We start from the raw sequence: 22,223 nt of genomic DNA on the forward strand, positions 1-22,223 counted from the left end.
CTAAGGTGGTCCCCTGTAGACCAGTTGGTAGAGCACGGTGCTGTGTGGTTCAGTTGGTAGAGCATGGTGCTGTGTGGTTCAGTTGGTAGAGCACGGTGCTGTGTGGCTCAGTTGGTAGAGCATGGTGCTGTGTGGTTCAGTTGGTAGAGCACGGTGCTGTGTGGTTCAGTTGGTAGAGCATGGCGCTGTGTGGTTCAGGTGGTAGAGCATGGTGCTGTGTGGTTCAGTTGGTAGAGCATGGTGCTGTGTGGTTCAGTTGGTAGAGCATGGTGCTGTGTGGTTCAGTTGGTAGAGCACGGTGCTGTGTGGTTCAGTTGGTAGAGCATGGTGCTGTGTGGTTCAGTTGGTAGAGCACGGCGCTGTGTGGTTCAGGTGGTAGAGCATGGTGCTGTGTGGTTCAGTTGGTAGAGCATGGTGCTGTGTGGTTCAGGTGGTAGAGCATGGTGCTGTGTGGCTCAGTTGGTAGAGCATGGTGCTGTGTGGTTCAGGTGGTAGAGCATGGTGCTGTGTGGCTCAGTTGGTAGAGCATGGTGCTGTGTGGTTCAGGTGGTAGAGCATGGTGCCGTGTGGTTCAGGTGGTAGAGAATGGTGCTGTGTGGCTCAGTTGGTAGAGCATGGTGCTGTGTGGTTCAGGTGGTAGAGCATGGTGCTGTGTGGCTCAGTTGGTAGAGCATGGTGCTGTGTGGTTCAGGTGGTAGAGCATGGTGCTGTGTGGCTCAGTTGGTAGAGCATGGTGCTGTGTGGTTCAGGTGGTAGAGAATGGTCCTGTGTGGTTCAGGTGGTAGAGCATGGTGCTGTGTGGTTCAGGTGGTAGAGAATGGTGCTGTGTGGTTCAGGTGGTAGAGAATGGTGCTGTGTGGTTCAGGTGGTAGAGAATGGTCCTGTGTGGTTCAGGTGGTAGAGCATGGTGCTGTGTGGTTCAGGTGGTAGAGAATGGTGCTGTGTGGTTCAGTTGGTAGAGAATGGTGCTGTGTGGTTCAGGTGGTAGAGCATGGTCCTGTGTGGTTCAGGTGGTAGAAAATGGTCCTATGCGGTTCAGGTGGTAGAGCACGGTGCTGTGTGGCTTAGTTGGTAGAGAACGGTGCTGTGTGGCTCAGTTGGTAGAGCACGGTGCTGTGTGGCTCAGGTGGTAGAGCACGGTGCTATGTGGCTCAGGTGGTAGAGCACGGTGCTGTGTGGCTCAGGTGGTAGAGAATGGTGCTGTGTGGCTCAGTTGGTAGAGCATGGTGCTGTGTGGTTCAGGTGGTAGAGCACGGTGTTGTGTGGCTCAGTTGGTAGAGCATGGTGCTGTGTGGTTCAAGTGGTAGAGAATGGTCCTGTGTGGTTCAGGTGGTAGAGCACGGTGCTGTGTGGTTCAGTTGGTAGAGCATGGTGCTGTGTGGCTCAGTTGGTAGAGCATGGTGCTGTGTGGTTCAAGTGGTAGAGAATGGTCCTGTGTGGTTCAGGTGGTAGAGCACGGTGCTGTGTGGTTCAATTGGTAGGGCATGGTGCCGTGTGGTTCAGGTGGTAGAGAATGGTGCTGTGTGGCTCAGTTGGTAGAGCATGGTGCTGTGTGGTTCAGGTGGTAGAGCATGGTCCTGTGTGGTTCAGGTGGTAGAAAATGGTCCTATGTGGTTCAGGTGGTAGAGCACGGTGCTGTGTGGCTTAGTTGGTAGATAACGGTGCTGTGTGGCTCAGTTGGTAGAGCACGGTGCTGTGTGGCTCAGGTGGTAGAGCACGGTGCTGTGTGGCTCAGGTGGTAGAGCACGGTGCTGTGTGGTTCAGGTGGTAGAGAATGGTGCTGTGTGGCTCAGTTGGTAGAGCATGGTGCTGTGTGGTTCAGGTGGTAGAGCACGGTGCTGTGTGGCTCAGTTGGTAGAGCATGGTGCTGTGTGGTTCAAGTGGTAGAGAATGGTCCTGTGTGGCTCAGGTGGTAGAGCACGGTGCTGTGTGGCTCAGGTGGTAGAGCACGGTGCTGTGTGGTTCAGGTGGTAGAGAATGGTGCTGTGTGGCTCAGTTGGTAGAGCATGGTGCTGTGTGGTTCAGGTGGTAGAGCACGGTGTTGTGTGGCTCAGTTGGTAGAGCATGGTGCTGTGTGGTTCAAGTGGTAGAGAATGGTCCTGTGTGGTTCAGGTGGTAGAGCACGGTGCTGTGTGGTTCAGTTGGTAGAGCATGGTGCTGTGTGGCTCAGTTGGTAGAGCATGGTGCTGTGTGGTTCAAGTGGTAGAGAATGGTCCTGTGTGGTTCAGGTGGTAGAGCACGGTGCTGTGTGGTTCAATTGGTAGGGCATGGTGCCGTGTGGTTCAGGTGGTAGAGAATGGTGCTGTGTGGCTCAGTTGGTAGAGCATGGTGCTGTGTGGTTCAGGTGGTAGAGCATGGTCCTGTGTGGTTCAGGTGGTAGAAAATGGTCCTATGTGGTTCAGGTGGTAGAGCACGGTGCTGTGTGGCTTAGTTGGTAGAGAACGGTGCTGTGTGGCTCAGTTGGTAGAGCACGGTGCTGTGTGGCTCAGGTGGTAGAGCACGGTGCTGTGTGGCTCAGGTGGTAGAGCACGGTGCTGTGTGGTTCAGGTGGTAGAGAATGGTGCTGTGTGGCTCAGTTGGTAGAGCATGGTGCTGTGTGGTTCAGGTGGTAGAGCACAGTGCTGTGTGGCTCAGTTGGTAGAGCATGGTGCTGTGTGGTTCAAGTGGTAGAGAATGGTCCTGTGTGGTTCAGGTGGTAGAGCACGGTGCTGTGTGGTTCAGTTGGTAGAGCATGGTGCTGTGTGGCTCAGTTGGTAGAGCATGGTGCTGTGTGGTTCAAGTGGTAGAGAATGGTCCTGTGTGGTTCAGGTGGTAGAGCACGGTGCTGTGTGGTTCAATTGGTAGGGCATGGTGCTCTGTGGTTCAGTTGGTAGAGCATGTTGCTGTGTGGTGCAGTTGGTAGAGCACAGTGCTGTATGGTTCAGTTGGTAGAGCATGGTGCTGTGTGGTTCAGTTGGTAGAGCATGGTGCTGTGTGGTTCAGGTGGTAGAGCATGGTGCTGTGTGGTTCAGTTGGTAGATCATGGTGCTGTGTGGCTCAGGTGGTAGAGAATGGTCCTGTGTGGTTCAGGTGGTAGAGCATGGTGCTGTGTGGTTCAGGTGGTAGAGAATGGTGCTGTGTGGTTCAGTTGGTAGAGAATGGTGCTGTGTGGTTCAGGTGGTAGAGCATGGTCCTGTGTGGTTCAGGTGGTAGAAAATGGTCCTATGTGGTTCAGGTAGAGCACGGTGCTGTGTGGCTTAGTTGGTAGAGAACGATGCTGTGTGGCTCAGTTGGTAGAGCACAGTGCTGTGTGGCTCAGGTGGTAGAGCACGGTGCTATGTGGCTCAGGTGGTAGAGCACGGTGCTGTGTGGTTCAGGTGGTAGAGAATGGTGCTGTGTGGCTCAGTTGGTAGAGCATGGTGCTGTGTGGTTCAGGTGGTAGAGCACGGTGCTGTGTGGCTCAGTTGGTAGAGCATGGTGCTGTGTGGTTCAAGTGGTAGAGAATGGTCCTGTGTGGTTCAGGTGGTAGAGCACGGTGCTGTGTGGTTCAATTGGTAGGGCATGGTGCCGTGTGGTTCAGGTGGTAGAGAATGGTGCTGTGTGGCTCAGTTGGTAGAGCATGGTGCTGTGTGGTTCAGGTGGTAGAGCATGGTCCTGTGTGGTTCAGGTGGTAGAAAATGGTCCTATGTGGTTCAGGTGGTAGAGCACGGTGCTGTGTGGCTTAGTTGGTAGAGAACGGTGCTGTGTGGCTCAGTTGGTAGAGCACGGTGCTGTGTGGCTCAGGTGGTAGAGCACGGTGCTGTGTGGTTCAGGTGGTAGAGCATGGTGCTGTGTGGCTCAGTTGGTAGAGCATGGTGCTGTGTGGTTCAGGTGGTAGAGAATGGTCCTGTGTGGTTCAGTTGGTAGAGCATGGTGCTGTGTGGTTCAGTTGGTAGAGCATGGTGCTGTGTGGTTCAGGTGGTAGAGCATGGTGCTGTGTGGTTCAGTTGGTAGAGCACGGTGCTGTGTGGCTCAGGTGGTAGAGCATGGTGCTGTGTGGCTCAGTTGGTAGAGCACGGTGCTGTGTGGTTCAGTTGGTAAAGCATGGTGCTTGCACCACTAGAGTTGTGGGTTTGATTCCCAAGGCCTCCCAAACATAACATGTATGCACACATGACTGTAAGTCACTTTGGATAAAAGTTTCTGCTAAATGGCAGATGTATTATTATACTGTATATTTTAAGCCTTATAATTAGACATTATAGAAGCTCATGCATGCTAATAACAAGTAATACATGCATGATTTAAGCAATGATTAGTATAAACCCTGGATGACTGACAGTGGGCGCTGTATTGAAGCCCCAGGGCAGCCATCTTGGTACTCCTCAATTGTAAAAACAGATTGTGGAAGCTATAGAAATGCATGTATTAATGTCTACATTCATTTTTGACACATTTATTCTAATAGAGACACCATAATGCATACTTTTAAATTATATTATATGAGCTAAAGATACAAATTAAAATAACATAACATATAAAAAACATTTTCCTTTACGTATTTTTTTTTTGTACTAATGTCACTGTCCCCACTAACACAAGAAATACTTAAATACAAGTAATTTTGTCCTTGAAACATTTATTTGAAATACTGAAGAATTCCATTCATTCCTATGGAGGACTGATCCTACTGGAGAGGAACAATATGGCCGACCGGTGGCTGGGAGGAACAATATGGCCGACCGGTGGCTTCAAAGCCTCTCAACAGGCAATACATTAGCATCTGCAGTCCAGGGTTTATATATGTCAATGGTTTTAAGTAAAGTGCATGTGTGATGTCCATACCATAAAGATGATGCAGTTTATACACACAGGGATAATTACACACATATAATCTTGTTACTACAGAACAAGTTTTAGGCGGACATAAGCAGGATATACACGACAGACCTAAAATGCAACACATATCTCCTCTTTGCGAGTTACCCCATAGGTTGCTATGGGCCGCATTCCAATTCAGCTATTACTTAGTGACACAGAGTAGACTGATCCCAGATCTGTGTGTGCTGCATAGCCAGAACTGTTTCTGTAGAGAGCAGTAAAACAGATATACTGATCCCAGATCTGTGTGTGCTGCATAGCCAGAACTGTTTCTGGAGAGAGCAGTAAAACAGGTAGACTGATCCCAGATCTGTGTGTGCTGCATAGCCAGAACTGTTTCTGTAGAGAGCAGTAAAACAGGTAGACTGATCCCAGATCTGTGTGTGCTGCATAGCCAGAACTGTTTCTGGAGAGAGCGGTAAGACAGGTAGACTGATCCCAGATCTGTGTGTGCTGCATAGCCAGAACTGTTTCTGGAGAGAGCAGTAAAACAGGTAGACTGATCCCAGATCTGTGTGTGCTGCATAGCCAGAACTGTTTCTGTAGAGAGCAGTAAAACAGGTAGACTGATCCCAGATCTGTGTGTGCTGCATAGCCAGAACTGTTTCTGGAGAGAGCGGTAAGACAGGTAGACTGATCCCAGATCTGTGTGTGCTGCATAGCCAGAACTGTTTCTGGAGAGAGCAGTAAAACAGGTAGACTGATCCCAGATCTGTGTGTGCTGCATAGCCAGAACTGTTTCTGTAGAGAGCAGTAAAACAGGTAGACTGATCCCAGATCTGTGTGTGCTGCATGCTGCACGGGGGGAACCTTTCAAGCATAGTCTCAGAAATGCCAGACCTAGGGCAACTCACGGTAAGCTGTAACACTGGTACATTGTAGGAGGCAACCCATCTGTCTACAGAGACTAGGTCAAGCAGCAGAACTAAGCAGACGATCCAGTATTTCCCTGAACAGCATTGACAGTATTGAAGACAGCTGGTTGGAGATGGATAGAAGTGACATTATGTAAACCTGAAGACATCATGGCTGTATATGGTGCAGCTACCCTCAATTGTCTCGCCAGGGCCTTCATTGGCTGAATCAGGTCTGTTACAACAGGGTTGAAGCAAAATCCTGTAGACCAAGTAGCTCTCCAAAAAAAGCAATTTGACAGTACACTCATGGGCAATGTTGCCTCTAAACCACTCGCATACGCGGCCGCCCACCTCCTCCAGGACTGCTTTGCAGAAGAAATGCCAGGCAGTGTGGAGACGCGAGAGATTGAACTTAAGTGAGTTCGCCCCATTAGTTTGCACACTATAGATCAGCGATTTTTCTGTGATCGAATCAACATTATATCAGCCCCTTTTCAATGCAACAAACCAAAACAAATCTAACTTTGCAAGATTGAGTCTGTGATTTTATTGTAGGCCGAGCCTGAGCGCAACGGAGAGTAGAATTCTATTGGCAGCCCACGAGCGGTCTTTCAATCACCCGCAAGCGGTCTTTCAATCACCCGCGAGCGGTCTTTCAATCACCCGCGAACGGTCTTTCAATCACCCGCGAACGTTCTTTCTATCACCCGCGAGCGGTCTTTCAATCACCCGCGAGCGGTCTTTCAATCACCCGCGAGCGAATGCGCTTTTCAGATCAGTTCAGATCAGAGCCGCGCTTGTGTGCACATTTCTTTTTATTCTTTAATTCATTTTATTTCGTAAAGTGGTTATTTGCAATTTACAGTCACCTTGGACCATGGTGTTACAGACCAAAATAAATTATTAATTCATGTCAAGCCCTTCATAACGTAAAAACGTTTTTAAAAGTTTCATGCAATGTAGGTCTGCATTTAACACCACCTACAGGCTACTGTCGGCTATATCATAGAAATCAAAAGCTATTTCCATGTGAAAATGTTATGGGATTTGCTCCATTGGTTTTGTTGGTAGGCCAACATTGTGCTCCAATAGCCACTATAGCCTATTGGCTACCATCTAAAACTGTAAAGGTACAGGCTATTGGCTACTGTCTAAAACTGTAAGGGTACAGCCTATTGGCTACCGTCTGAAACTGTAAAGGTACAGCCTATTGGCTACTGTCTAAAACTGTAAGGGTACAGCCTATTGGCTACCATCTAAAACTGTAAAGGTACAGCCTATTGGCTACCGTCTAAAACTGTAAGGGTACAGCCTATTGGCTACCATCTAAAACTGTAAAGGTACAGCCTATTGGCTACTGTCTAAAACTGTAAGGGTACAGCCTATTGGCTACTGTCTAAAACTGTAAAGGTGCAGCCTATTGGCTACTGTCTAAAACTGTAAGGGTACAGCCTATTGGCTACCGTCTAAAACTGTAAGGGTACAGCCTATTGGCTACCATCTAAAACTGTAAAGGTACAGCCTATTGGCTACTGTCTAAAACTGTAAGGGTACAGCCTATTGGCTACCGTTTAAAACTGTAAAGGTACAGCCTATTGGCTACCGTCTAAAACTGTAAGGGTACAGCCTATTGGCTACCATCTAAAACTGTAAAGGTACAGCCTATTGGCTACTGTCTAAAACTGTAAAGGTACAGCCTATTGGCTACTGTCTAAAACTGTAAGGGTACAGCCTATTGGCTACCGTCTAAAACTGTAAGGGTACAGCCTATTGGCTACCATCTAAAACTGTAAAGGTACAGCCTATTGGCTACTGTCTAAAACTGTAAGGGTACAGCCTATTGGCTATCGTTTAAAACTGTAAAGATACAGCCTATTGGCTACTGTCTAAAGCTGTAAGGGTACAGCCTATTGGCTACGGTTTAAAACTGTAAAGGTACAGCCTATTGGCTACTGTCTAAAACTGTAAGGGTGCAGCCTATTGGCTACCGTTTAAAACTGTAAGGGTACAGCCTATTGGCTACGGTTTAAAACTGTAAAGGTACAGCCTATTGGCTACTGTCTAAAACTGTAAGGGTACAGCCTATTGGCTACCGTTTAAAACTGTAAGGGTGCAGCCTATTGGCTACCGTTTAAAACTGTAAGGGTACAGCCTATTGGCTACCGTTTAAAACTGTAAGGGTACAGCCTATTGGCTACCGTCTAAAACTGTAAGGGTACAGCCTATTGGCTACCGTCTAAAACTGTAAGGGTACAGCCTATTGGCTACCGTCTAAAACTGTAAGGGTACAGCCTATTGGCTACCGTCTAAAACTGTAAGCGTACAGCCTTAATGTTCACTGTAAACGCGCACTGGAAGTTGCACAAAATTCTCACATGGTTCAAGTTTTCGCTCACAAGACAAACATTTTTCTCAGTGCCCCACTTCAAGACCTCTTTACTGAGGAATGTGGTTGTTTTTTATCATTGTGTTTTGTGTTTTTGTATTTTCTTGGTGTATTTCCTATGCTGCTGTGATTGGGTAATTGTTGTGTAATTGTTAAGCTGCAGGGCTCCCTTGTAAAAGAGACCTTGGTCTCAATGGGACTCCCTGCTAAAATACAGGTTCAACCAAAATGAATAAGCAGTGGATCCGATGAGAGTACTCACAGGTCCTCTCCGGTGGCTGTTCACAGTGAAGTCAGGACAGAAGAGCAGGTCGGCCATGGCCAGGAGCAGAGACTCAGCCAGTGGACGAGCTCCTTCATCATCATCCATCTCATCTGTCTGTGAAGGAGGACAGGGGACAGGAGGATGGAGTGGACAGGAGGATGGAGGGGACAGGAGGATGCGGGGACAGGAGGATGGAGGGGACAGGAGGATGGAGGGGACAGGAGGATGGAGTGGACAGGAGGATGGGAGGGACAGGAGGATGGAGTGAACAGGAGGATGGAGGGGACAGGAGGATGGAGTGGACAGGAGGATAAAGTGGACAGGAGGATGGGGGGACAGGAGGATGGGGGGACAGGAGGATGGGTGGACAGGAGGATGGAGTGGACAGGAGGATGGGGTGGACAGGAGGATGGAGTGGACAGGAGGATGGGGGACAGGAGGATGGAGTGGACAGGAGGATGGGGGGACAGGAGGATGGGAGCGTGGGGGACAGGAGGATGGGGGGACAGGAGGGTGAGAGGGTGGGAGGCAGGAGGATGGGGGACAGGAGGGTGAGAGGGTGGGGGGACAGGAGGATGGGGGGCAGGAGGATGGAGTGGACAGGAGGATGGGGGGACAGGAGGATGGGGGGACAGGAGGATGGAGTGGACAGGAGGATGGGGGGACAGGAGGATGGAGGGGACAGGAGGATGGAGTGGACAGGAGGATGGAGGGGACAGGAGGATGGAGGGGACAGGAGGATGGAGGGGACAGGAGGATGGAGGGGACAGGAGGATGGAGTGGACAGGAGGATGGAGGGGACAGGAGGATGGAGGGGACAGGAGGATGGAGTGGACAGGAGGATGGGGGGACAGGAGGATGGAGTGGACAGGAGGATGGAGGGGACAGGAGGATGGGGGGACAGGAGGATGGAGTGGACAGGAGGATGGGGGGACAGGAGGATGGGGGGACAGGAGGATGGGGGGACAGGAGGATGGGGGGACAGGAGGATGGGGGAGGCAACATTAAACCCCTCTACACTTTGTTACCCTCTATAGCGAACAAAAACATCTTTGGTAACAGCACTGACAACGACTTTCATTTTCATGTTATTTTCATTCTGATGAAAAGTAAACCCAGAAACTTCTGAATTAAGTGTTTGTCAAAGCATCCTGACATTTCTGAATGTCTAATGAGGAACTAGAGTTCTACTGAACTTTTAGGATGCTAGTTCCTCTTATCTTCCCATGTAGGAAGAAACAAACGTAATCAGGAGAGGTAGAATATGCACCTGGGAGATGTGTTTTTCTCTCATCGTCATGATGTATTACTGTGTTGTGTTCATTAGGCAGCTGATGGAAGAACTGCCAGGGACTACCTACACTTGTCCAATAAGAAAACGTTGTGTGCCCAAATGAACACAACCATGGTGTACTATGGGTGAAACATACCATCTACTGGAATGAGGAAACTAATTAGTCAGATGAATGAAGTATTTAATTTTTTTTGTTATCAACAGAAGCCAATTTCCTCCCACATATCCACCAGTCTCACTTGGCTGCAGTGCAGGGACTACAGACATCTAAGACTCATTCATGTTGAGATGACAAATTAACAGGACTGGTATTTTTACTAACATCTTCCATGAAGCGTTTGTAAAATGGAACAGTGGGTAGAGTCCGTCTAGCCTGGTCCCAGATCTGAGACCAGGCTAGTATCTGTCGAATATGGGACAAAACACTGGTGCTTGCAGCAGCTATGTGGGTGTTAGCTGCAATAAGAGGTTAGCCTACACTGATCTGCAGCCATAGGGATTATCATTTGAAATCTCACTACGGGCAACATTTTCATAGTGCAAAAGCACTTCGCAAATTAAATCCCGCCGCCCGATTATAATGAGGGTTTACGGTCATTTGAGCCAGTTTACTACAGCAGGAACATAATCCTGCAGCAGCAGGAAATGTGAATTATTATGTGGATTATAATTAATGGACATGTTTGTAAGGGTTGATATATTTTTCATAAGGGAAAATCAAGTCGGAAATTTGCAAAGTGGAAATTACACATTTCAGAAGCCTTTTTAAACCACAAATACACTACAAATTAAACATTTACTGCATTGCAAAAAAGTTATTCTGCAACAGGGTGATCAAATTAAGATCTTACATCTGTGCTGTAAGTGTATCTTAAACTCTAGCCAACTCTACATACAGTATACTCCTATTTTTAACTCCCACACACCCACCGCCCACTCCCCACAGCTCTTCCAGCACCAGGCACAGTGGATCAGAAAAACCACCCACTCCCCACAGCTCTTCCAGCACCAGGCACAGTGGACCAGAAGAAGCCACTCACCCCAGTTCTTCCTGAACCAGGCACAGTGGACCAGAAGAAGCCACTCACCCCAGTTCTTCCAGCACCAGGCACAGTGGACCAGAAGAAGCCACTCACCCCAGTTCTTCCAGCACCAGGCACAGTGGACCAGAAGAAGTCACTCACCCCAGTTCTTCCAGCACCAGGCACCGTGGACCAGAAGAAGCCACTCACCCCAGTTCTTCCAGCACCAGGCACCATGGACCAGAAGAACCCACTCACCCCAGTTCTTCCAGCACCAGGCACAGTGGACCAGAAGAAGCCACTCACCCCAGTTCTTCCTGCACCAGGCACCATGGACCAGAAGAACCCACTCACCCCAGTTCTTCCAGCACCAGGCACAGTGGACCAGAAGAAGCCACTCACCCCAGTTCTTCCTGCACCAGGCACCATGGACCAGAAGAACCCACTCACCCCAGTTCTTCCAGCACCAGGCACAGTGGACCAGAAGAAGCCACTCACCCCAGGTCTTCCAGCACCAGGCACAGTGGACCAGAAGAAGTCACTCACCCCAGTTCTTCCAGCACCAGGCACCGTGGACCAGAAGAACCCACTCGCCCCAGTTCTTCCAGCACCAGGCACAGTGGACCAGAAGAAGCAACTCACCCCAGTTCTTCCAGCACCAGGCACCGTGGACCAGAAGAACCCACTCACCCCAGTTCTTCCAGCACCAGGCACAGTGGACCAGAAGAAGCCCCTCCAGTCTTGGTCCTCAAAGATGTAGGGCAGGATGCGGGTCAGCATACGACTACAGTTCAGAACGATCTGTTTCTCCTTCTCCGAGGGGCATCCTGACTCTGCTGCCTGCACCAGCTTCTCTACAGCCTGGGGGAGAGATGGCCTTGGTGTTATAAATATGGCCTGGAGGAGAGATGGCCTGGGGGAGATATATGGCCTGGGGGAGAGATATGGCCTGGGGGAGAGATATGGCCTGGGGGAGAGCTATGGCCTGGGGGAGAGATATGGCCTGGGGGAGAGATGGCCTGGGGGAGAGATATGGCCTGGGGGAGATATGGCCTGGTGGAGAGATATGGCCTGGGGGAGAGATATGGCCTGGGGGAGGTGATGGCCTTGGTGTTATAAATATGGCATGGGGGAGATATATGGCCTGGGGGAGAGATATGGCCTGGGGGAGAGATATGGCCGTGGGAAGAGATATGGCCTGGGGGAGAGATATGGCCTGGGGGAGAGATATGGCCTGGGGGAGAGATATGGCCTGGGGGAGAGATATGGCCTGGGGGAGAGATATGGCCTGGGGGAGAGATATGGCCTGGGGGAGAGATATGGCCTGGGGAGAGATATGGCCTGGGGAGAGATATGGCCTGGGCATTATAAATATTGGCAATGACTCACAAAGACACAGACATGTACGCATGCACACACGCACATAAACACAGTCACTCATGATCAGATACAGTACACAGAGAAATGACATTAATCACATCAGCAATGTTTAGTACATTACACTGAGTCATACTAATATTCAATTCATCACATGCACAAATAAAAAAATGAATGAATCAACACTTATTTCGTTACAGCAAATAACCCTTCCAAAACACTATCCACTATTCACTCCAGCAGGTTGAAGTCTATGTCTGGCTCGTGTTAATCAGGACACAACATAGCAACACATTTTGCCAAGGAAAACAAGTGATTGTTATTGGACTAGTTCTGGTAGTCAGAACACTACCATGATGTTACAGAACACAGCCATGATGTTACAGAACACAGCCATGATGTTACAGAACACAGCCATGATGTTACAGAACACAGCCATGATGTTACAGAACACAGGCATGATGTTACAGAACACTACCATGATGTTACAGAACACAGCCATGATGTTACAGAACACAGCCATGATGTTACAGAACACAGCCATGATGTTACAGAACACAGCCATGATGTTACAGAACACAGCCATGATGTTACAGAACACTGCCATGATGTTACAGAACACTACCATGATGTTACAGAACACAGCCATGATGTTACAGAACACAGCCATGATGTTACAGAACACAGGCATGATGTTACAGAACACTGCCATGATGTTACAGAACACAGCCATGATGTTACAGAACACAGCCATGATGTTACAGAACACAGCCATGATGTTACAGAACACAGCCATGATGTTACAGAACACAGCCATGATGTTACAGAACACAGCCATGATGTTACAGAACACAGCCATGATGTTACAGAACACAGGCATGATGTTACAGAACACAGACATTATACAACGGGTGGGTCTAATCCTGAATGCTGATTGGTTAAAACCGCATTCCAGCCAGTGTCTATTCCACAAGTTACCACCAGCTAAATCTATGACGCCTATTTACTCTGTTCCATCTGACTGTGCAATCCACTGTCTCATCAGCCAAGCAATTTATCAACTTGATCTCCACTATAAAAAGCATCTAGACATTATCTCACATTTCTTTATGACTAACATGTAGTTTTCAACAGGAGATTTGTATAAACTTGTTGTCTCTCCCACATCTGAAACCTTGTTTCAATATTCAAATCTCCAGCTGTCCCACTGTAATGAACGTGTTGGGAGTCGGGACGAGACAGACAGGCAGCTTTTCGAAGCCAGTCAAAATCAGGAATCAGTATCATTTTTATAGATATATACAGAGAAATGTCATTAGAAAACAGGTCAAACGAAATGAAGTGCAGCTAGTTTTCTGTCTTTCCAGCTTCAGTTTGAAGTGATTGTGTTGTTGGCTCCTCTGAACAACAGTGTCCTGACCAGAGAGCACATTTTCTATGCCAGGCGAAACCGCACCACATTAACTCATTGTTATGGATGTATCCAAATAAATGTCACTAGAAAACAGCTTAAACAAATGCAAAACCAGCTACTTTGCTGTTATTCTGGCTGCAGTGTTTGACGCGACTATAAGTTAGCCGTAGTTGGCTAGCTAGCGAGCAAGAGATAAGAACGTTGCCAGCCAGTATGGCAATGGAACATCTAGAACAAACTCATCTGTGGCATTGTGTTGTGTGACACAACTGCACATTTTAATATGGCCTTTTATTGTCCCCAGCACAATGATCATGCTGTTTAATCAGCTTCTTGATATGCCACACCTGTCAGGTGGATGGATTATCATGGCAAAGGAGAAATGCTCACTGACAGGATATAAACAAATTTGTGCTCAAAATTTGAGAGAAATAGTTTTTTTTGTGCGTATGGAAAATATTTCTGGGATCTTTTATTTCAGGTCATGAAACATGGGACCAACACTTTACATGTTGTGTTTATATTGTTGTTTAGTGGAGTTTGTTAACATCATGTCTTTTAATTCAATCACAGTCTTTCAAGAAGATCGAAATGTTCCCATGAAACTGACTGAGATCAAGTGATCGGCATGCAGATACAATTTGGATGTTTCACCTGTAAAACGTGAAGACATCACGATTGACAGTGATTATGGCTTATTTTGAAAGAAAGCCCCCCCAGCACCAACAGTCTGTCCTGTTCCATTAGAGCCCCCCAGCACCAACAGTCTGTCCTGTTCCATTAGAGCCCCCCAGCACCAACAGTCTGTCCTGTTCCATTAGAGCCCCCCAGCACCAACAGTCTGTCCTGTTCCATTAGAGCCCCCCACCACCAACAGTCTGTCCTGTTCCATTAGAGCCCCCCAGCACCAACAGTCTGTCCTGTTCCATTAGAGCCCCCCACCACCAACAGTCTGTCCTGTTCCATTAGAGAGCCCCCCAGCACCAACAGTCTGTCCTGTTCCATTAGAGCCCCCCAGCACCAACAGTCTGTCCTGTTCCATTAGAGCCCCCCAGCACCAACAGTCTGTCCTGTTCCATTAGAGCCCCCCAGCACCAACAGTCTGTCCTGTTCCATTAGAGCCCCCCACCACCAACAGTCTGTCCTGTTCCATTAGAGCCCCCCAGCACCAACAGTCTGTCCTGTTCCATTAGAGCCCCCCACCACCAACAGTCTGTCCTGTTCCATTAGAGAGCCCCCCAGCACCAACAGTCTGTCCTGTTCCATTAGAGCCCCCCAGCACCAACAGTCTGTCCTGTTCCATTAGAGCCCCCAGCACCAACAGTCTGTCCTGTTCCATTAGAGCCCCCCAGCACCAACAGTCTGTCCTGTTCCATTAGAGCCCCCCAGCACCAACAGTCTGTCCTGTTCCATTAGAGCCCCCAGCACCAACAGTCTGTCCTGTTCCATTAGAGCCCCCAGCACCAACAGTCTGTCCTGTTCCATTAGAGCCCCCCCCCCCCCCCCCCCCCCCAGCACCAACAGTCTGTCCTGTTCCATTAAAGCGCCCCAGCACCAACAGTCTGTCCTGTTCCATTAGAGCCCCCCAGCACCAACAGTCTGTCCTGTTCCATTAGAGCCCCCCCCAGTCCCAACAGTCTGTCCTGTTCCATTAGAGCCCCCAGCACCAACAGTCTGTCCTGTTCCATTAGAGCCCCCCCCCAGTCCCAACAGTCTGTCCTGTTCCATTAGAGCCCCCCAGCACCAACAGTCTCTCCTGTTCCATTAGAGCCCCCCCCAGTCCCAACAGTCTGTCCTGTTCCATTAGAGCCCCCAGCACCAACAGTCTGTCCTGTTCCATTAGAGAGCCCCCAGTCTCAACAGTCTGTCCTGTTCCATTAGAGACCCCCAGTCCCAACAGTCTGTCCTGTTCCATTAGAGAGCCCCCAGTCTCAACAGTCTGTCCTGTTCCATTAGAGCCCCCCAGCACCAACAGTCTGTCCTGTTCCATTAGAGCCCCCCAGACTCAACAGTCTGTCCTGTTCCATTAGAGCCCCCCAGCCCCAACAGTCTGTCCTGTTCCATTAGAGCCCCCCAGTCCCAACAGTCTGTCCTGTTCCATTAGAGAGACCCCCAGTCCCAACAGTCTGTCCTGTTCCATTAGAGCCCCCCCAGCACCAACAGTCTGTCCTGTTCCATTAGAGCCCCCCAGCACCAACAGTCTGTCCTGTTCCATTAGAGAGCCCCCAGTCTCAACAGTCTGTCCTGTTCCATTAGAGCCCCCCAGCACCAACAGTCTGTCCTGTTCCATTAGAGCCCCCCAGCACCAACAGTCTGTCCTGTTCCATTAGAGCCCCCCAGCACCAACAGTCTGTCCTGTTCCATTAGAGAGCCCCCAGTCTCAACAGTCTGTCCTGTTCCATTAGAGCCCCCAGCCTCAACAGTCTGTCCTGTTCCATTAGAGCCCCCCAGCACCAACAGTCTGTCCTGTTCCATTAGAGCCCCCCAGCACCAACAGTCTCTCCTGTTCCATTAGAGCCCCCCAGCCTCAACAGTCTGTCCTGTTCCATTAGAGCCCCCCAGCACCAACAGTCTGTCCTGTTCCATTAGAGCCCCCCAGCACCAACAGTCTGTCCTGTTCCATTAGAGAGCCCCCAGTCTCAACAGTCTGTCCTGTTCCATTAGAGAGCCCCCAGTCTCAACAGTCTGTCCTGTTCCATTAGAGCCCCCCAGCACCAACAGTCTGTCCTGTTCCATTAGAGCCCCCCAGCACCAACAGTCTGTCCTGTTCCATTAGAGAGCCCCCCAGCACCAACAGTCTGTCCAACAAGGACAGACTGTTGGTGCTGGGGGGCTCTAATGGAACAGGACAGACTGTTGGTGCTGGGGGGCTCTAATGGAACAGGACAGACTGTTGGTACTGGGGGGCTCTAATGGAACAGGACAGACTGTTGGTGCTGGGGGGCTCTAATGGAACAGGACAGACTGTTGGTGCTGGGGACTCTAATGGAACTGGACAGACTGTTGGTGCTGGGGGGCTCTAATGGAACAGGACAGACTGTTGGTGCTGGGGGGCTCTAATGGAACAGGACAGACTGTTGGTGCTGGGGGGCTCTAATGGAACAGGACAGACTGTTGGTGCTGGGGGGCTCTAATGGAACAGGACAGACTGTTGGTGCTGGGGGGCTCTAATGGAACAGGACAGACTGTTGAGACTGGGGGCTCTCTAATGGAACAGGACAGACTGTTGAGACTGGGGGCTCTCTAATGGAACAGGACAGACTGTTGGTGCTGGGGGGCTCTAATGGAACAGGACAGACTGTTGGTGCTGGGGGGCTCTAATGGAACAGGACAGACTGTTGAGGCTGGGGGGCTCTAATGGAACAGGACAGACTGTTGGTGCTGGGGGGCTCTAATGGAACAGGACAGACTGTTGGTGCTGGGGGGCTCTAATGGAACAGGACAGACTGTTGAGGCTGGGGGCTCTAATGGAACAGGACAGACTGTTGAGACTGGGGGCTCTCTAATGGAACAGGACAGACTGTTGGTGCTGGGGGGCTCTAATGGAACAGGACAGACTGTTGGTGCTGGGGGGCTCTAATGGAACAGGACAGACTGTTGGTGCTGGGGGGCTCTAATGGAACAGGACAGACTGTTGAGACTGGGGGCTCTCTAATGGAACAGGACAGACTGTTGGTACTGGGGGGCTCTAATGGAACAGGACAGACTGTTGGTGCTGGGGGGCTCTAATGGAACAGGACAGACTGTTGGTGCTGGGGGGCTCTAATGGAACAGGACAGACTGTTGGTGCTGGGGGGCTCTAATGGAACAGGACAGACTGTTGGTGCTGGGGGGCTCTAATGGAACAGGACAGACTGTTGGTGCTGGGGGGCTCTCTAATGGAACAGGACAGACTGTTGGTGGTGGGGGGCTCTAATGGAACAGGACAGACTGTTGGTGCTGGGGGGCTCTAATGGAACAGGACAGACTGTTGGTGGTGGGGGGCTCTAATGGAACAGGACAGACTGTTGGTGCTGGGGGGCTCTAATGGAACAGGACAGACTGTTGGTGCTGGGGGGCTCTAATGGAACAGGACAGACTGTTGGTGCTGGGGGGCTCTAATGGAACAGGACAGACTGTTGGTGCTGGGGGGGCTTTCTTTCAAAATAAGCCATAATCACTGTCAATCGTGATGTCTTCACGTTTTACAGGTGAAACATCCAAATTGTATCTGCATGCCGATCACTTGATCTCAGTCAGTTTCATGGGAACATTTCGATCTTCTTGAAAGACTGTGATTGAATTAAAAGACATGATGTTAACAAACTCCACTAAACAACAATATAAACACAACATGTAAAGTGTTGGTCCCATGTTTCATGACCTGAAATAAAAGATCCCAGAAATATTTTCCATACGCACAAAAAAAACTATTTCTCTCAAATTTTGAGCACAAATTTGTTTATATCCTGTCAGTGAGCATTTCTCCTTTGCCATGATAATCCATCCACCTGACAGGTGTGGCATATCAAGAAGCTGATTAAACAGCATGATCATTGTGCTGGGGACAATAAAAGGCCATATTAAAATGTGCAGTTGTGTCACACAACACAATGCCACAGATGAGTTTGTTCTAGATGTTCCATTGCCATACTGGCTGGCAACGTTCTTATCTCTTGCTCGCTAGCTAGCCAACTACGGCTAACTTATAGTCGCGTCAAACACTGCAGCCAGAATAACAGCAAAGTAGCTGGTTTTGCATTTGTTTAAGCTGTTTTCTAGTGACATTTATTTGGATACATCCATAACAATGAGTTAATGTGGTGCGGTTTCGCCTGGCATAGAAAATGTGCTCTCTGGTCAGGACACTGTTGTTCAGAGGAGCCAACAACACAATCACTTCAAACTGAAGCTGGAAAGACAGAAAACTAGCTGCACTTCATTTCGTTTGACCTGTTTTCTAATGACATTTCTCTGTATATATCTATAAAAATGATACTGATTCCTGATTTTGACTGGCTTCGAAAAGCTGCCTGTCTGTCTCGTCCCGACTCCCAACACGTTCATTACAGTGGGACAGCTGGAGATTTGAATATTGAAACAAGGTTTCAGATGTGGGAGAGACAACAAGTTTATTAGAGCCCCCCAGCACCAACAGTCTGTCCTGTTCCATTAGAGCCCCCCAGCACCAACAGTCTGTCCTGTTCCATTAGAGCCCCCCAGCACCAACAGTCTGTCCAGTTCCATTAGAGTCCCCAGCACCAACAGTCTGTCCTGTTCCATTAGAGCCCCCCAGCACCAACAGTCTGTCCTGTTCCATTAGAGCCCCCCAGTACCAACAGTCTGTCCTGTTCCATTAGAGAGCCCCCAGTCTCAACAGTCTGTCCTGTTCCATTAGAGCCCCCCAGCACCAACAGTCTGTCCTGTTCCATTAGAGCCCCCCAGCACCAACAGTCTGTCCTGTTCCATTAGAGCCCCCCAGCACCAACAGTCTGTCCTGTTCCATTAGAGAGCCCCCAGTCTCAACAGTCTGTCCTGTTCCATTAGAGCCCCCAGCCTCAACAGTCTGTCCTGTTCCATTAGAGCCCCCCAGCACCAACAGTCTGTCCTGTTCCATTAGAGCCCCCCAGCACCAACAGTCTCTCCTGTTCCATTAGAGCCCCCCAGCCTCAACAGTCTGTCCTGTTCCATTAGAGCCCCCCAGCACCAACAGTCTGTCCTGTTCCATTAGAGCCCCCCAGCACCAACAGTCTGTCCTGTTCCATTAGAGAGCCCCCAGTCTCAACAGTCTGTCCTGTTCCATTAGAGAGCCCCCAGTCTCAACAGTCTGTCCTGTTCCATTAGAGCCCCCCAGCACCAACAGTCTGTCCTGTTCCATTAGAGCCCCCCAGCACCAACAGTCTGTCCTGTTCCATTAGAGCCCCCCAGCACCAACAGTCTGTCCTGTTCCATTAGAGCCCCCCAGCACCAACAGTCTGTCCTGTTCCATTAGAGCCCCCCAGCACCAACAGTCTGTCCAGTTCCATTAGAGTCCCCAGCACCAACAGTCTGTCCTGTTCCATTAGAGCCCCCCAGCACCAACAGTCTGTCCTGTTCCATTAGAGCCCCCCAGTACCAACAGTCTGTCCTGTTCCATTAGAGCCCCCCAGCACCAACAGTCTGTCCTGTTCCATTAGAGCCCCCCAGCACCAACAGTCTGTCCTGTTCCATTAGAGCCCCCCAGCACCAACAGTCTGTCCTGTTCCATTAGAGCCCCCAGCACCAACAGTCTGTCCTGTTCCATTAGAGCCCCCCAGTACCAACAGTCTGTCCTGTTCCATTAGAGCCCCCCAGCACCAACAGTCTGTCCTGTTCCATTAGAGCCCCCCAGCACCAACAGTCTGTCCAGTTCCATTAGAGTCCCCAGCACCAACAGTCTGTCCTGTTCCATTAGAGCCCCCCAGCACCAACAGTCTGTCCTGTTCCATTAGAGCCCCCCAGTACCAACAGTCTGTCCTGTTCCATTAGAGCCCCCCAGCACCAACAGTCTGTCCTGTTCCATTAGAGCCCCCCAGCACCAACAGTCTGTCCTGTTCCATTAGAGCCCCCCAGCACCAACAGTCTGTCCTGTTCCATTAGAGCCCCCAGCACCAACAGTCTGTCCTGTTCCATTAGAGAACCCCCAGCCTCAACAGTAGGTCTGTTTTGTTTCTGATAGGCAGTTTATAAAGGAAGCAGCGAGTCGGAGACGGGAAGGGAGGACGCCTTGCTTCTTTCCTGCATCCAAGAGCAGCGGGCACTGACTCACTGACAGACGCCTCTGCCAGTCAGCCAGCTACTCAATAAAAGCTGCAAAGTTTCATAACAATATCTCTGTGGAATGCACTTGATGTTAGTACAGCTTGCATCCAGTACCTAAAATAAATGTGTTTAGTCTTAGAGTGCGTATCTGAATATGTTTTGTAGGTTTCCCAGACAGATTAAGACTAGTCCAGTTCTAAAAAACATTCTCAATGGAGAATCTCTATTGAAAGAGCTTTTTAGTCCATGAGTATAGGCTTAATCTGTGTCTGAGAAACCTTTCTGGTTCAACTGCTGCAGCCCAGTGCAGTTCCACTTCCATAACATCCTCATCATCATCATCCTTCTACCTTATAGCAGAGGGTTGCCAGATTGGAGGGGGACTCCTCCCGAACAGCTCGGATCTCTGCGGCTGGCACCAGGGCAAAAACATCCTGCACAGTGGTGGCAGTGTCAGCCCAGAACTGGTCCCAGAAGGCATCGTCTGTGGCCTCCACTGGCTGTGGAAAATGCATGTATCTGCTTTTAGACTACATTTCCCACCACCCATTGGGCTCGTCTAGGCTTGCTCCAATCTGACTAATGATAACCTATTACATTGGGTGTAAAAATAGAATGTATAACAGTGTCATAGAAAGCAATAGGGTAATGTAATGTAATGAATATCAAATCACACAACAAATGCATTCAGTATCAACAAATAGATTAATAAGGATACTATGACAAAGAGGGCTAGAATAATAGAGATAAATATATCATGAGAATAATGTCACCTCATTCTAATGACTAGGTTTCATGTCAACACAAGTTAGCAGATGGGGAAACATAACAACCTATCTCTTCCTAATTGCTGTTAGTCTATACAACAACAGGAAATATGAGCTGCTCTAATCTCTGCACATAACAGTACACCTGCCACATCTGTGGGCGGTGGGAGAAAGGACGCCTACGTCATTTGACCATCGAATAAGATATGTGTTATCGGTGATCTATAAGAATCCAAATATAAAATGTAACATCTTAAACAACAAGTACTCTACTTGGCTAAAAACTGTGCTGCCTGTTTCTCATGTCACCTATAATAAGGCCTGCAGAAGGGAGTTATGATCATACAGACAGTGAATAGACACTGTCTATTAAACAGCGAAAAGGGGGTGTTTGGGTATGCTATAGGTTTATGAGCCCACTTTTCATTTAATGCAGAAACCTAATGCAAAATAGAAACACCCCAAAATAACAATAGGACAGAATAAGGCATATGAGGGATTTAAAACAGTAGCGTGTCACTGCTATCATTGCGGAGGATTTGATTATAACCTAACAAAACGCATGATCAAATACGCCAAGCATTTCATGACGTGCGGGAGAATATTTGTTTTAAACAAATATCTCAATATAGACCTATGCATTGAACATCGACGGTCTATATGCAGCCTGTATCTTTTGTTTTCCTATAGAGCCCTTATCCTTCCTAGTGATATACAACCAGCTATTGCGCTCTTTCTGTGGTCGCTATTTATACTCAAATATTTTCCTATTTCTCAGCGTTGGCCTATAATAAATATTTCAAAGGTACCCAACCTGTGTTTTGGTTGTCAGCTGTATCACTGCTTTCCTGAAGTTCAGTTTAGAATCGGTGTTACCCATTTTGATATTCCTTTATATACTACAGCGTTGTTGATGCCGTGAATCCCTACTAATCTTGTTCACCTCTTTCCTCCGCTTGAGTCACTCGCGGAGGCGTTTTTACGTCACTGGCTGGCTAGCCTTTTACACTGGGCTCTAAACTTCCGGGTTCTTCAAGAGGACAATAATCACTATGCCTATCATAAGATAAAATGTAATACATATTATACAGGGAACCCTTGTACCTGGTATAATATCATAATATTTTAGGGTTATCTCTTTAAAAATATATTAATGGAATGCAATTTACAATACAACAATGAGGGGTTTTATTCTATACAATCTCTTTGATTGAAATCACTGTTACAATATTGATATAATTGG

At 48.8% G+C, this 22,223-nt stretch overlaps 1 protein-coding gene across 1 annotated transcript in view; it reads right to left on the reverse strand.

Annotated features, from left to right (window-relative positions):
* The window catches only part of LOC120041435 (protein HID1-like), a 48,570-nt gene extending 26,670 nt beyond the window's left edge, over positions 1–21,900 (reverse strand). The window contains exons 1-4 of the mRNA XM_038986390.1: positions 21,795–21,900; positions 20,564–20,713; positions 11,354–11,524; positions 8,345–8,461 (exon numbers count right to left, since the gene is read on the reverse strand). Coding sequence (XP_038842318.1) covers positions 8,345–8,461; positions 11,354–11,524; positions 20,564–20,713; positions 21,795–21,860 — 504 coding nt within the window. The 5' untranslated portion in view covers positions 21,861–21,900. The remainder of the gene's footprint in view (positions 1–8,344; positions 8,462–11,353; positions 11,525–20,563; positions 20,714–21,794) is intronic.
* Between the last annotated feature and the right edge of the window lie 323 nt (positions 21,901–22,223).

This window comes from Salvelinus namaycush, chromosome 3 (assembly GCF_016432855.1).
Source record: "Salvelinus namaycush isolate Seneca chromosome 3, SaNama_1.0, whole genome shotgun sequence".
NCBI classification, from domain to species: Eukaryota; Metazoa; Chordata; class Actinopteri; order Salmoniformes; family Salmonidae; genus Salvelinus; species Salvelinus namaycush.